Source organism: Delphinapterus leucas, chromosome 13 (assembly GCF_059928025.1).
Source record: "Delphinapterus leucas isolate spDelLeu-1000000601 "Yukka" chromosome 13, BTC_Dleu_Yukka2, whole genome shotgun sequence".
In the NCBI taxonomy this organism is placed as follows: Eukaryota; Metazoa; Chordata; class Mammalia; order Artiodactyla; family Monodontidae; genus Delphinapterus; species Delphinapterus leucas.
This window is the reverse complement of record NC_143141.1, coordinates 8,227,520-8,243,104: the sequence shown is the minus strand read 5'-3', so window position 1 is coordinate 8,243,104 and position 15,585 is coordinate 8,227,520. Positions and strand designations below refer to the sequence as shown.

The window sequence follows — 15,585 nt, the reverse complement described above, 5'->3', positions numbered from 1 at the left end:
GCTATGTGGCTGCTTCCCACTAGCTATCTACCTTACGTTTGGTAGTGTATATATGTCCATGCCTCTCTCTCACTTTGTCACAGCTTACCCTTCCCCCTCACCATATCCTCAAGTCCATTCTCTAGTAGGTCTGTGTCTTTATTCCTGTCTTACCCCTAGGTTCTTGCAGCTCTATTTATAATAGCCCGGAGATGGAAACAACCTAAGTGTCCATCATCAGATGAATGGATAAAAAAGATGTGGTACATATATACAATGGAATATTACTCAGCCATAAAAAGAAACGAAATTGAGCTATTTGTAATGAGGTGGATAGACCTAGAGTCTGTCATACAGAGTGAAGTAAGTCAGAAAGAGAAAGATAAGTACCGTATGCTAACACATATATATGGAATTTGAGAAAAAAAAAAGTCGTCTTCTTTTTTTAAAAAATTATTTTTTAATTTGGCCACACCTGGCAGCTTGTGGGATCCTAGCTCCCTGACCAGGAATTGAACCCGGGCCCCAACAGTGAAAGCACCAAGTCCTAACCACTGGACCGATAGGGAATTCCCAGGTTTGATTTCTTCTGAGGCCTGTCTCCTTGGCTTACAGGTGGCACCTTCTTGCTATGCCCTCACATAGTCTTTCCTCTGTGTGCGTACCTGTGTCCAGATGTCCATTTCTTATAAGGACACCAGTCATATTGCATTAGGGCCACCCTAAAGACATCATTTTAACTTATTTCTTTGAAGACCTTATTTCCAAATATGGTTACATTCTGAGGTACCAGGGGCTGGGATTTCAACGTGTGAATTTCTTGTGGGGGGGTAGGGGGGGCTGCGGTTTGCACAATTCAACCCATAACAGGGGTTTCAGGACTCAGAGACCTTCAGACATCTTCGCCTGAAACAACGTAACCCAGTGTTTGGCTATCACATTAATTTCAGTCCTCTTAGGAGATCTTCTCCTTTCATGTACCTCAGTGGATCCAGACCCCATCCTTGTTTCTGAGGGGTTGTGGGGAGCGGAGGTGGACACACAGGGTTTTGCTGCAGCTGGTTATCTCAAAATGGGAGCAGGGTAAGGGAAGGGGATTTTTCAAGTTGCCTCTGGGACAAACACAGGTGCCAGGCTGAATGTTCTTCATTTGAGGCAGGTTTCACGGGCAGGCCCCGTTGTTCTTTTGCAATATTAAATACCAAGTAAACACAATTTTGAAGGGGTTGTTCATGGGCCCGTTTTTAAGCACTACATGTGTCACAACAACTGAAAATTATTTTCTAAGAAAGGTATAAAAATCCTGACATGATGTGCTTGGTGCAATAAAGCAGCCATGATTTTCTGATACCCTTTGTTTCTCGAGAGAGAGGATGACATCAGGTGAAGGCTGTTAAGGGCTTCAGGTTCTAAAAGGGAAATCTGACGAGCATTCCTGGAACACATGGATTAAAGGCATGTTTTGCAGGTCGATTCTGCAGAACTTTCTGCGTGTCTGCATATGAGGATGAAGGGGAGGGAGGAATTAAGAATGACGCCTAGATTTCTTACTTAAGCAACTGGATGGATGGGGGTACACGGGAGCAGTGGGGGAGTGTGTATCAAGTTCAGTTGGGGCCTGTTACGTTTGAAATGCTTGTGTGTTTCTGAGATGCCAGGTGAAATGCCAAATAGGCAGCTGAATATGTGAGATTAGAATTCCAGGGAGAAGTCTTAGCTTAATAGGAGTTGACAGCATATAGATAGTATCGTATATCATGAAAATGGATAACTGTGGACTTGTGTAATTTAAAGTTTAAAGTGTTTTAGCATCTAAAGTTTAAAGTGTTTAGCATCCAAGTCTAAAGTGTTTAGCATCTAAAGTTTAAAGTGTTTAAAGTGTTTAGCATCCAAGTCCCCTACGTTTGGGGAATCCTCCAACTTACAAATCTTGGTGGGAGGTGGAGCCCACCTTTTGGAGGAGGCCATCAAGAGGATGTGACCGCCAGTTGTCCTTCAAACTGGACCCAGGCAATCAGAGGCTCCTAACCTCCTCCCCTGTCCTTTGAATGTATGTTCTGCCCACTGTTCCTGTACCAGGAGGCCACCAGGTCTGGCTTCACTCAAGCTTTCCCCTGTTGCCATGCAAAGCAGGCTGCCACCGTAAGGGCATTAGAGAAGCTGAGTACCATTTATGGATACCCTTGTCCAATAGACAGTGACTGGGCAGTCACATTTTAAAGGTCATGATATGCAAGTGTAGAACAAAGAATGTTGCCCACCATCCAGCTCTACAAGGATCAAGTCATTAGCCACTGCAGTCGCTGACTGACGGTGCACCCTGAAAGGAATTCAGGATGAAAAACAGGATGAGAACATATATGCTTTGGAAAAACGGGCCCCTTAGATAGATATATCTCAGGAAGATTTTTAGAGAACCCAGATTCTTGCATCTTTGCACACATAGAAAAAGCACTAACATCATTAACTAATATATCTGTTCCTCACGACCAGCACTAACCTTTTACTGAGAAGTATACTTCACTGCACGGTTTCCCCAGCCAAAATCACATATATACTGGCTTCTTCCCCTGTGTCTTGGGGAGCAGTCCCCTCTGGGCTACCAAGAGGCTGTTTCCCAGGCTATAGTCCTCACTAAGTTTTCCGAATAAAACTGAAACTAACAACTCTTATGTTGTGCCTTTTTCTTTCAGTCAACATAAGATTGGGTGAAGGAACATGACACTGAAGGAGGTTCTGTCTCTCCAACCAGCAGAGTTGGTAGAAAGGAAGAATGAAACATTAAAGCAGCAGATTGAATTACTAACAGGTAAAAACCACCTTGGCCAGATGGACTAAAGTACTATCCCAGGCTTTAAGACATTTGAGTGATCAACCAGTAGGGCCTGCTGCCCCACAGGCCAGATGGGAGACCCTTGCTTAGACACACAATACCCACAGTGAGGTATGGAAATTGCAGGAGACAGCCATTTCCCTCTCACTGTGGATCTACGCGCTATGCTGCCGGGAACACCAAGCCCCATCACACCTGGCAGGGGAGTTTGCAATGGGATTTGTAAAGGGAGGTCCCACCAAGATGGGTGAGTTACTTTGCATCCCTGTATGAGGAGGAATGACTCATTCTCCACTGGGATGCTGATGTCCTGCTGCAAACCAGACCCATCCAGGTACTACACCTGGAACAGAACACACACCTTTGAAAAAGGGGAGAAGGTGGGAGTCCTGGTCTGGCAGATCCTGCCCCGTCCATCTCCTCACACCTGATAGTGCTTCCTCCCCCAGCCAACATGGAAGGTACACACAACTAGGTCAAGTTCCTAAAGCTGCAGCCACGTTAACATCTAATTATCAGGCCACAAGTGTAATTCTTTTTTATTTATTTATTAATTTTTTTTTTCCACAATGTTAATTCTTTTTTTTTTTTTTTTTTTTTGTGGTACACGGGCCTCCCAATGCCGTGGCCTTACTGCCTAGTACCTAGTTTAGGAGAACTCCAATATTTAAAAGGTAGGGTGGAGGAGAAGCAAAGTGTGTTACATGGAAGTTGAGATTCAAGAAGGGAGTGGCCAGGGACTTTCTTGGTCGCGCAGTGGTTACGAATCTGCCTGCCAATGCAGGGGACATGGGTTCGAGCCCTGGTCCGGGAAGATTCCACATGCTGTGGAGCACCTAAGTGTGCGCCACAACTACTGAGCCTGTGCTCTAGAGCCCACGAGCCACAACTACTGAAGCCCGTGTGCCTAGAGCCCATGCTCCACAACAAGAGAAGCCACCGCAATGAGAAGCCCGCTCGCCGCAACGAAGAGTAGCCCCCACTCGCCGTAACTAAAGAAAGCCCATGTGTAGCAACGAAGACCCAATGCAGCCAAAAATAAATAAAATGAAATATAAATAAATTTTAAAATGCTGTGAATTCAGAACACAATGATAAAAAAAAATTATAAAAAAAAAAAAGGGAGTGGCCAGCTAGGTCTAATCCTCCCGAAACAAGTAACACGAGGGTTAAAAAGTGTCCATTGGATATGGTGGTATGGAGGTCACTGCTGACCTTGATAAGAACAATTTCAGTGGAGTGACTGGGTAGTCGGATAGAAGTGAATTGAAGTGTGAATAGGTGGTGAGGAAAGGGGAAAAAACTGTATAGAGAACTCCAAGAAATTTGTTCATGAAGAACAAAGAAACAGGGTGTATCTGGATGGGAATGTATGTACCGCAGGAACAACCCAGTAGAGAGAGATTGCTCAAAGGACCAAATCCTTGGTCAGGTCAAACTTGCTGAAAATGTGGCAATCTTCCTTGTATGTTAGGACTATTAACCCTCTTCCTATATGTTGTAAATTTGATCTCATATGTTTTTAACTTTTTTATGGTTCCCTTTATTCAAGTTTTAAATATTTATATGATCATGTGCTCTTTACTTTCCTTGATAATTCCTGGGTTTTGTGTTATGCTTAATACATTCAGTGGAGTTTAAAAAAAAAAAGTGTTTGAATATTTCATTTCATTAGCTCTTTAAGCCATTTAGAATAATTTCTCTATGTGGCATAAGGTAGAGATCTAATGTTACCTTTTGCAAATTTTTATTGGCAGTCTACTTGTTTCCCACTAATTTGAAAGACCTTTATTATCTATTATGTGCGCATACACACATCCACTTTCTCTCAGGTGTGTTTCTGGATTCCTTATTCTGTCCCAGTGACTTATTTGTCCATTCTTATGCCCAAACATTTATTTATATATATATATATATATATGTAAATAGGTAAATGTCTGCTAAAGACACTTAATTGTAACAAAATTATCGGTGGTTATTTTTTTCTGGTTGTTAGACCCACAAGCCCATCTGTCTCTTAAGAGTACTCTAATTCATGATTTTTCTTCCTGGACCCTACATTCCCAGGGGCAAGATTAAAGCATCCAATTCATCTTCTTAATAGGTGCTCATTACGTGTTGATTCACTCTCCAACAGTCAAATAGAGAAAATCTGGTAAAATGTTTAAATTAACCATATGACTTGAAACACTATAACTCTACTGAGTAATGTATTTATAAAAATACTTAGGATTTGGTCACACAACTGAACAATGAATCCATAAATTAGTAGAAATGTAAAAGTTTATTGTTAAACTCTTACGTTATAGGAAAAATCCAATATTCATCTAAAATAGAAATATATAATGTAAATTAAGCTACTACCCATCATATTTTTTGTGTGTGCTTATTATGAAAAATGTCCACTGTTGTTTCATGACATGGTCTTAAATCAAAATCACAATATCCAAGGGAAAAACGACTCTAAGAAGAGAAGAAAAGAAATTTTTTTAACAAAAAGGACCAAAGCCATTTTGTTAAAATAAAAAGAGTGCTACACAGTCACTCATAAGACTATATCCTACCTGTGGTTTCTTAAAATAATCAAGTCCCCTTCCGATCTTAATCATCCATCCATTGTTGAACCTATTGAAATTAGTATATAGTATTACATTCCAGACATTTAAGTCAGACAATGACCAAAGCTATAATGTATTAAGTGTCAGCTAAATTTCCCCCTAACAAATAAAATCACTTCCTCCAGTGGCAAGAGTTGAACCAAACCTGGGTTTACCTATGGGCTGTGTCTACAGTGAAACAAAACATCCATTAGCTGATAAAGAGTTTAACAATTCAATTAAACCTTCCTCCTGAATTTCACCTTGCTGATAAAGCTTCCCAGTTCTGCTAAGAAGTGGCTTCCAAGTGTACTCAGGCAGACTGTGGTGATGTTTCAGGGGTTTCCCTGCCTTGAGGTGGGGGACATAAGCAGGGGGAGCCCTGGCAGGCATGACACAACGTCCTGTCATGTCTACTAGAATATTTAAAAGAGCATGAGAAGTAAAACCACATTAAATAAATATTAGTATCACTAGAAAAGGAAATTATCCCAATGCCATAACACTGTGTATAGCTGAATGACAGAAAAGTACTTCCTCTTCTCACATGACACAGAACATGTAAATTTTATTCCATTAGGAAGTAGGAAACTCACATACAGGACAAAATAAGCCAGGTTTTGTTTTTCTTCAAAAGTGAAAAGATATGAAAACTGAGCTTTATTTAAATCTTTAATATTTAAATTGAATATTATTTGTAATTATATATAACTTATTATGAGAAATAAAAATAAGTATTTTTCAACTGCATAAAAATTAAAATATTACCATACACTAACCTAATTTCCCGGTCGTGTATCACAGAAGAGTATTCTAATTCCAACTGCACTCCATGATTCCTGAGTGACTCTCTTATTTCTTCCAGGCCACTACTTTGCTGTTCTTTCCCACTGCCCTGTTAATAGGAAAAATACAACTTTTTGCCTCAGTTACTAATATTTTAAATTATTCCTAAACTATGCAATGTGTATCATAGGTGAATTAAAATGAAAAGATTCTATACTAGTTTCATTGTCCATTATTGCAAACAAGCAACCGAAGAAGATGAAGTAGTTTAAGAGCAACTGTTTTTATCAAAATAATTGTTTTTTCCTCTAACGTGAACATAACACAACTCTGTCCTATCTGCTAAAATGTATTTTATTACATTAGCATTCTGTGGCTTGGCAAATCTGTAACTATTTTTTTTTTTTGCGGTACGCGGGCCTCTCACTGTCGTGGTCTCTCCCGTTGCGGAGCACAGGCTCCGGACGCACAGGCTCAGCGGCCATGGCTTACGGGCCCAGCCGCTCCGCGGCATGTGGGATCTTCCCGGACCGGGGCACGAACCCGTGTCCCCTGCATAGGCAGGCAGACTCTCAACCACTGCGCCACCAGGGAAGCGCCCTGTAAATATTTTTTATAATTTCTAGAGATGCATGTTTTTTCATAGTAAATTTCTCAGCATGGCACAGGACTCGTTTACTAATAAACCCAGATATCTTTAGTTTTTCTGTAAAAGGAAGTGAAAGTGAATAAACCTATATTCAATTAAAGAATAAATAAAATGTATTTTAATGGTGCTGTTTCGTTATTCAGATGGGGCTTCCTTCTTCTCAAATTAATCCTAGAAATATGAATTCTTTAGAAGCATTCCTATTTAAATCAAAATCAAGATGACAGAAATTGTCAATAATGCAGACAGTGTAATTGCCTCATAGAATATCCAAGAAACTGAGAAACTACTTGAACAAGAGAGTTTAGCAAAGTGGCCAAATACAAGATATGACATACTGAAATCAACAGCATTTTTCCCAAGGTGTTTTATGCCGGTTGTTAAGAGAATAAGTTCATTCCCAGTGAAACAGCTCTAGCTGAAGCATGACGTCCAGGTTTGCCTCGAACTACACCCTGCAACTGAGTAAAGTTCATGACGTTAAGAGACAGTAAATGCCTTCAGATACCTACTTCATCCAGAGAGGTGAGGAGATGAATAGTTTTTATCTTACATGGTCTCTTAACCAGCATCTCACAAAATCGAAGGAAGTTATACAGCTGAAAGACATTAGGAGGCGTTATTACTAACTCGTACATTTAAAACAATAACGTTTCATCGTACGGGAGTACATTTCACCTACCTGATGAGTGTGTCTAATGTAAGGATCTTCTATCCAAACTTCCGTAACTGTTTCATTCAGGTATTCTTGAAAAAGTGACTCATAACTGAAACCTGTTGCGTTCTCTTCTATTTTAATTTGCTTGTGATATTTTCCAGCTACAAAACACAAGCTTCCATAATAAAACCAGGGACTACTTCCTTTCTTTTTATACATACTATATTTGCATCCAGTAATAAATCAGCATCAGATACAAGTTAATTTTTTTTTAACTTGTGCAGTCAGCAAACATTTTTGAATGCCTACTCCATGCCAGGCACATTGCAAGATGCTACACCCGCAAAGGTAAATTCCATGTGGGATTTTTTGCCTTCATGGAGGCCAGGCAAGTGGGAAAGTCCAGGGATTTCTTGGAACAGGTTCTTGAACTAAATCCTATAGACCAGGCAGTTTATTCAAGAGGGAACCATATGTACAAAGATATCTAATATTCCTGCCACCATGAGTAGAACCACAAGCTATGAGTCAGTGGCCATCTGGTCCTTCTCTTCAGATTTAAGTCTTTTTATGTCTTGCAACTGAATAGCTGAAGTATTAAATATATAAATGCAAAATAGTATGGAGCCTAGGAGTCTTTCTTAGAACTTGTAGAGACTGTGTTAAGCAAAAATTTATAGTACTTCTTAATAACCCAAGCCAAAGCCTAGAATGCCACAGCGTCAGCAGGGTAGTTCCATTGTTTGTGTTTATCCAAAATGGCTAATTATTGAATAAGTTATCGAAGACCTTTTTTTTAAAAATATGACCCTTAATGGCAGTTCCTAATTTATATGGTGGTTGCACTTTTAAACCTTGTTTGAAAACCAGTAGTTTGGATTCTGTTCCTAATATTTCCAAAGATAGAACGTTACCAACCGTGCATCGGTTTTCAAGCCAAGCTAGCCACACAGGTTAATTAACCGACAGTATTCAAACCACAATGCTGATGGTACTATATTTCATCCACGTTTTAGAGGGAAACTGCATTGTAGATTTCAATTTGGGGTGAAGGAAACAATTTTATTCCCACTCAGCAGAGGTCCTCAATGGGGGTAGTCAGAGTGTGCACTAGTACAGAATACCAGGAAGAGGTGGGGAGAGGGCTGGAGTAAAGAGCAGCTGAGGGCTGGGGGCACTGGGTTTTTTGAGGGCAGTAGTTCCACTGACTGTAGAAAGCAGCAGCCGTGCACTTCAGGTGGCAATGGCCATTCGTTTCTATATGTTTGTAAACCGGATCCTCATGAGTAGAGAACCGATTATAAATAGGGAACCATACCTCCTGCACCTCTAATCATTAGGAATACCTAACTCCTGAAATGTTTTGACTCACAACGAAAATCTCAAAGAAGTCCCAGGAGTTTCTTGAGCTACTTTAATATTTCGGTCATTTTATAAAGGGAAATACAAATAAAATACAGGATTTATATTCAGTATTCCTCTGTAGTATTATTTAAACTGGAGTCTACACATAAGCTTCACGGGGATCTATGAACTCCTTAAAATGGCATGCAAAGTTCTGCAGTACGTCGAGCTGTCCTCAGATTCTCAGGAGGGTATCTGACCCCCACCTTCCCCCCACCAGGGAAGAAAAAGGTTAAGAACAGCTCGTGTACAGACGAATGGAAATGCAGAGTAGACCTGCAAGCTCCAAAGGGCACAGCCAGAAACACTGGGTGAAATGGGCTTTATCACAAGAGCACATACACATACTCTCCAAAACAGCCTCTTTACCTTCTTTTTCTTGATCCAAGTATTTCTTTATGTTTTCTGCTCTATCCATGTAGTCAGAAATTCTTTTTCTGAGATTACATTTCTTTGTTACATCTTTGGTGCCTACAAATTAAAAACAAAAAATACACTTTCAAGTTTCAAAACAGGCTTCCTATTTGGTACAAGCAGTATTTCCCATTTTCCACGGCTTTCCTGTTCTTTGGCATGGTCTGTCTTGGTCCTAAAATGCACAAATAATAGGCCCAAATTTAGCTTGATTATGTAGGGCCTTCATCTTTTTCACTAAGCACTTGAAGCAGCTTTATTTAGGAGTGGGGACTCAGACACCATGTCTCACTGCTGAGACTTCAACTCTGGTGAGGAAACAAAGGTGGCTTATTACATGTCACTGAGTCTGAGCACTATTTTGTCCTAATTACCCATAAGTTTGAAATCTAAGCATAATCAAAAGAGAGCAAACAATATCTTTCTTCCACAAAACCAGCATCTGTTCCAGACTTCCCCTTTATGGTTTATGCTGAATCATTTTCCCAGCCACCCCAAAAATGGAAGGTATTTTTGAATATACATTATCAATAAAGTCTTACTGCAAGCCCCACCCCCAATCAGTCACCAAATCAATTCCTGGCTCCTTCCTTCCTCCCTTTTAATATTGCTTTTATTTTCCATTATAATTTTATTTTTAAACCCTGAGTTTTAAAACATTTTATTTTGAATTAACTATACATTTATGGAAAAGCTACAAAAATGGCACAGAATCCCTTCACCCAGATGCCCCTAGTATTAACATATCACACAACCATGGTACAATTATCAGAGTAAGTAACTTAACATTGACACGACACTATTAGCTCATCTACAAACCTAAAGAAAGTTAGTGGGAAAGTTCGTTTTCTGGTCCAGGATCCCACATACCATGTAGTTGTTATGTCTCTTTAGCCTCCTACGATCTGTAACAGTTCCTTTAGTGTGTCTCTGCCTTTTATGACCTTGACATTTAGGAAGAGTACATGGTCAGTTATTTTGTAGAATGTCTCTCATTTGGCGCTGTCATGTTTTCTCATGATCAGACAGACTGAGGTTATGCATTTTTTTAGCAAGGAAATCACAGAAGTGTTGCGCCCTTCTCAGTGGGTACACGATGTTGATGTGTCTTATTCCTGGTGACGCTGACTTTGGTCACTTGGTTAAGGTGGAGTTCACAGATTTCTCCACTGCAAAAATCACTATTTTCTCTTTTGTATGGAATCGCTATCTTGTGGGAAGATATCCTGTCTCTCTCCACTCTTCATCCGCTAATTTTAGCACCCGTTGATGGTCTTTGCCTGCGATGATTATTACTGCAGTGTTTGCCAAATGGTGATTTTCTATTCCCATCATTCCTCTTTAATTTATTAATTGGAATTCCACTGTAAGGAAGAGCTGTCTCTGCTCTCCCATCTACTTACTTATTCAACTATTGATTTATATCAATATGGACTCATGGATATATCTTTTATTCTATGGGTTGTAACCCAATACTATCAATACTTTCTTGCTCAAATTTTATCAGTGTTGGCGTTAAGAGTTCCATCATGTTGGCTCCTTTGTCCTTTTGACATAACCCATCATTTTTTGAGCACTTCCTTACTTTTTGGTGCAAAATGTTTTATTTTCCTTGCCCCAGCCCTGGAATCAACCATTTCTCCAAGGAGCCCTGGTTCCTTTTATTGGAGAATGGTATCAAGAAATCATATTTTGGGTACTAACTTGCTCACTGCTACTCAGGGAGTCTTATCACTACCTCTAGACCCTTTCCGTCAATGCAGGTAGAAAGTACGTGGAGGTTTACTAACACACACGTACAACTCTATTTCTATGTCTGTCCATCTGTATCTATATTAAAAACCATGAATTCATGCTGATTACTTTGATCCCATAGGGTTCATTCTAGCCTTCCTCCTTTCCTTACCTGTAACTTCTTTTATTATCCACAATATATTTACTGGCTTGTTCAAGCCTAGTATAGACATAAAGTAGTTTGAGAATTCCTAACCCATACCGTTGTGAGAAAATAATTTACCAATTAAAATAATACAATGTTTGTATACTGTTCACTTTGTCTTTAACTTTACAGAATACAGCCAAAATACTATTTTCCAAAGATGCTTAGGTTACCTGTTTCTTTCGCTCTCCCTTATGTATAACAATTGAATAACTTAGAGAAGTTATTCACTCCCTCCTCATCCTGCTACCCTACACCCATTTCTCCTTTCTTTCCACCTCTTTCCCACCCACCGCATATTAATTAATTTCATTAGTTTCTGGTTTTATCCTTCCTGTGTTTCTTTTCAAAAAATGAGGAGACATATGAAAATCTTTTTATATCTTTGTTTTTACATGCAGGTTACCATACTATAGCTACTCTTCGTCCTTCGCAGTTTTCACCAAACAATATATCCTGGGAATCACTCCATATCACTTCACAAAGATTTTGCTCAACCCTCTTTACAGCAGTATAGTACTCCATTGTTTGGCTGTACCATGGTTTATGCAACCACTCTCCTACCCAGGGGTATTTAAGTTATTTCCAACCCTTTGTTGATATCCATATAATTACTGAAATCCTTCCCTTTCAAGTTCTTCTACTGCCAAAATTAATATCATTTAGATCCCCACTTTCTCATGCTTATACTACAGTAGCATAAGAAAATCCTAATATACCCATATATCATCCATAAATCTCTTGTGGAGAATCCTGTTTTTTGTCCTAAGGTGATATGAGAACTCATACTCTTCCACTACGTTGATATATGTTCCTCTAAACTCAAAGACTTTGAACTTTTCGTCAGGATTCAGCATTTTACAGACTCTTTACAAAGAGGCAGTATGAAAAGTGGTTAACAGCAAAGCATCTGGAGTCAGGCTGTTCTAGTTCAAAACTTGCTTTGTCACTTTTGCCTGTGTGACCTTGGCCAGTTATTCAACCTCTCTGCAACCTCATCGGTAGCACAGAAGGAGTAACAGTACCTTAGAGAGTTGTGGAGATGATTAATTATGGAAGAGACCTGCGTGTAGGAAATACTCAATAAATGTCAATATGATTATCACCTACATAATTTTTTCCATACGCCTCCCTCTCAGATTCCTTTAGAACATTTTATCTAACATCTCTTTTCTTAAGCTCTACTGTTACTTTGCTCCTGCCTATAAATATACTCTATTTTCCCTGTCCTCTACAAATATAGTACTCCTTTCTTAATCATCCTTGATCAGAGTTTGATACTATAGACCCATTCTTCAAACATGCCTTGGTTTTCCAGGCTTGAAATCATACAGCCATCTTCAATTCCCATTCCAACATCTAATCACGTGCCAGTGCCAGTAATTCAATGTCCAGACTGTTCCCTCCCTTTCCTAATACTGGTGTCGCCCCCCTGGTTCATTCAGGCCCTTATCACCTCTCATCTTGACTTCTGCAGGAGCTCCTTAGTTGGTCTGCTTGACTTCAGTATCTTCAGGTTAATGACTCTCCTACGCTCTTGCCATATTCACTCATTTATTCAAGAAATATTTACTGAGAACTTACCACATGCCAGGCATTGTTCTAAGCACTGGAGACGTAGCAGTTAAGTCCTCCCCTATCATTCAAATGAGAGGAAAGACAACAATAAAAATAAATTGGTAGGACTTCCCTGGTGGCACATGGGATGCAGGGGGGCCTGCCATGCAGGGAAACATGGGTTCAATCCCTGGCCCGGGAAGATCCCACATGCCACGGAGCAACTAAGCCCATGCGCCACAACTACCGAGCCTGCGCTCTAGAGCCCGTGAGTCACAACTACTGAGCCCGCGTGCCACAACTACTGAAGCCCACATGCCTAGAGGCCGTGCTCCACAACAAGAGAAGCCACCGCAATGAGAAGCCCGCGCGCTGTAACAAAGAATAGCCCCTGCTCGTCGCAACTAGAGAAAGCCCATGCGCAGTAGCAAAGACCCAACGCAGCCAAATAAATAAATAAGCAATGGGAAATTCACAATAGTCAAAAGGTAGAAGCAATCTAAGTGTTCACTGACAGATGAATGGATTTAAAATAAATAAATAAATTGGTAAAACACGTATGTTAGATTGTGGTAAGTGCTATTAAATAAAATAAAGCAAGGAAGAAGGATAAGGGAGTCCTGGGATGGGGGTTGTAATTTTACACTGGGGGTCAGAGAATGTCCTCACAAATAAGGTGGTATTTGTGTAAAGACCTGGAAGAGGAGCGGGAGTAGGTCATGCAAATACTTGGGAGAAAAGCATATTCCTAAGAGAGCCAAGCCCTGAAATGCAACTTTAATTACATCACTCCTTTGTAAAAACTTTAAATGGCTTCTCCTTGTCAACGGAATGAGTTAAAATCTCCTGGCAGCCAAGGCCATCTGCAGTGTGCTCCAAGCCCCAGTCTACCTTTAATCTCTACTTCTCACTCTTTCTCTACAGACCTATGCCACTTGTTTGGTAAAACAGTACAGACAGAATTGGAACACTTTCAGCTGAATTTCTGAAATTCTACTCATCCCTCCAAAACCCCTATCAAAAGCCACCCACACCTTTCCATCCCCCAATGACTGTTAACTGTTTAAATCCTCGTTGCACTTGTCCATATGGCTCCTGGCACTTCTTCCCTGTATTAGAGTTATTTGCATTTACATCTTAACCTGCAAGATCACGTCACTGTCTCTCTAAGCCCCACAGGATCAGTGGAGCACAGAGGAGCAGAACCGCTGTGATGCTGCTGCTTCAGAGTCGAACAATGTACACCATCTCTCTTTCTGAGAGTCAGTAGAGTCTTTAAAGCCTTGGGTTTCAGCTGTGACTCTACCAATTGTGGCAGAACTGGAAAGCAAACTTTATTTTTTATGCTGTAAAATGAGGATAACATCACCTACTTCATAAGGCAATTGTAAGAATGAATTGAGATCATGCTTTTAACGTGCTCTGCACACGGCCTGGCACTCAGCACTTACAAATGATGTTACTCTCATTATCATCACCGTCATCATCGTCATCATATGGTCCCTGCCCAAGGTAGAGGTTTACCATTCTGAGAACAGTGCTGAACATTGAAAAGCAGCCTCTACTATCTCAAAGCTTCTGAAACAAATCAGAAACACTCAGGCTAAAAAGCACAGAGAGGAGATCTGAGGCCAGACTAACAGCCCCAGGGGCTGGGGAGCAGGGGCTGGCCTTAAGTCAATTTAATACATAATTACTAGGTGTTTACTACCTACCAGGGATTGTACTGGGTGTTAAGGGTTATCTGTGTACCTCTCAACATTGAATAACCATGTAACAGAAAGTCTTAACTGTCTCCTCTCACAATCCTATACATTTCTCACACCGAATGTCAGTATACCCATTTCTAATTTTAAAAAAATATTTTTTTAAACTTTTAATGAAGGGACTTCCCTGGCGGTCCAGTAGTTAAGACTCCGCGCTTCCAATACAGGAGCGCGGGTTAGATCCCTGGTCTGGGAACTAAGATCCCACATGCTGCGGGTCACGGACAAAAAAAAAAATTTTTTTTAATTAAAATGTTTAATGAGAAAAGTAAGGAAAAGGGTGTAACGAACACCCTTATTACCCACCACCTAGATTTAAAAATTGTTAGCATTTTGCCATATTTGCTTCAACTTTCTTTTAAAGTAAAATCAAATTCAGACATCATGACAATTCTTCCCCAAACACTTCTTCAGGCTTCATCTCTAAAATTAAGAACAGATTTCGAAAAATACCATACTACCTAACAAAGTTAATTTTAATGCTACCCAATCCATATTCAACCTTTCCAACTTGATCCCAAAACGTCTTTTACAGTTCATTCAAACCCAAATCCTTTCAAGGCTTATCTATTACATTTGGTTATGTCTCTTAAAATTCTAGGATAGTAATCCCTCTTTTATTGACAACATCAATCTACTAAAGATATCAAAGAAATCAGTCCACCTGTCCTGTAAACTACCCTACGTTCTGTATTTTAAGGCTTTCTCGCTGTGCACAGTAAGCGTTTTAATCTTTCACTCCCGCCCAGACACAGCAGATTGCAGCTCCTTTTCCTCTAGTCCTCCCTCCCCGGCTCACTGCTCACCTTTCAGAACCTGCAGGAGCATATCAATTCCCTCCTGGTAACACACCAGAGCCTGCGGGTACCGGGACTCGGACTCTAGTTCCAACGCCCGCTTTATCACAGTAACTGCAGCTGAGCTTCCAGAGTCCTGGCCCAGGAGAGACCCCGCCATAATGCCAGCAACTCCCTTCCGCCCCAACCTCCCCCTAGGCTGTCGG

At 40.4% G+C, this 15,585-nt stretch overlaps 1 protein-coding gene across 2 annotated transcripts; it reads right to left on the bottom strand.

Moving 5' to 3' along the window:
• Nucleotides 1-5,077: 5,077 nt before the first annotated feature.
• Nucleotides 5,078-15,578, bottom strand: MITD1 (microtubule interacting and trafficking domain containing 1). 2 transcript variants are annotated; one of them, XM_022599007.3, is made up of 7 exons: nucleotides 15,389-15,578; nucleotides 9,276-9,377; nucleotides 7,527-7,663; nucleotides 7,357-7,443; nucleotides 6,189-6,304; nucleotides 5,377-5,437; nucleotides 5,078-5,275 (listed from the first exon to the last, which is right to left on the bottom strand). In XM_022599007.3, the coding sequence occupies exons 1-7, from the start codon at nucleotides 15,537-15,539 to the stop codon at nucleotides 5,180-5,182; spliced, it is 750 nt and encodes a 249-aa protein (XP_022454715.1). In that variant the 5' UTR covers nucleotides 15,540-15,578; the 3' UTR covers nucleotides 5,078-5,179. The 2 variants fall into 2 exon arrangements, with proteins under 2 accessions (XP_022454715.1, XP_089778791.1); XM_089922665.1 differs by lacking the exon at nucleotides 15,389-15,578 and adding an exon at nucleotides 12,844-12,901.
• Nucleotides 15,579-15,585: the final 7 nt, after the last annotated feature.

What these genes read in the sequence shown, in the direction of transcription:
- MITD1 (XM_022599007.3), bottom strand. Translation starts at nt 15,539, where the DNA reads ATGGCGGGGTCTCTCCTGGGCCAGGACTCTGGAAGCTCAGCTGCAGTT. An exon ending in ACATTAGACACACTCATCAG is followed by an intron (nt 7,444 to 7,526) that starts GTAGGTGAAATG and finishes AATGTCTTTCAG; the next exon opens with CTGTATAACTTCCTTCGATT. An exon ending in ATACACGACCGGGAAATTAG is followed by an intron (nt 5,438 to 6,188) that starts GTTAGTGTATGG and finishes TAATTTCAATAG; the next exon opens with GTTCAACAATGGATGGATGA.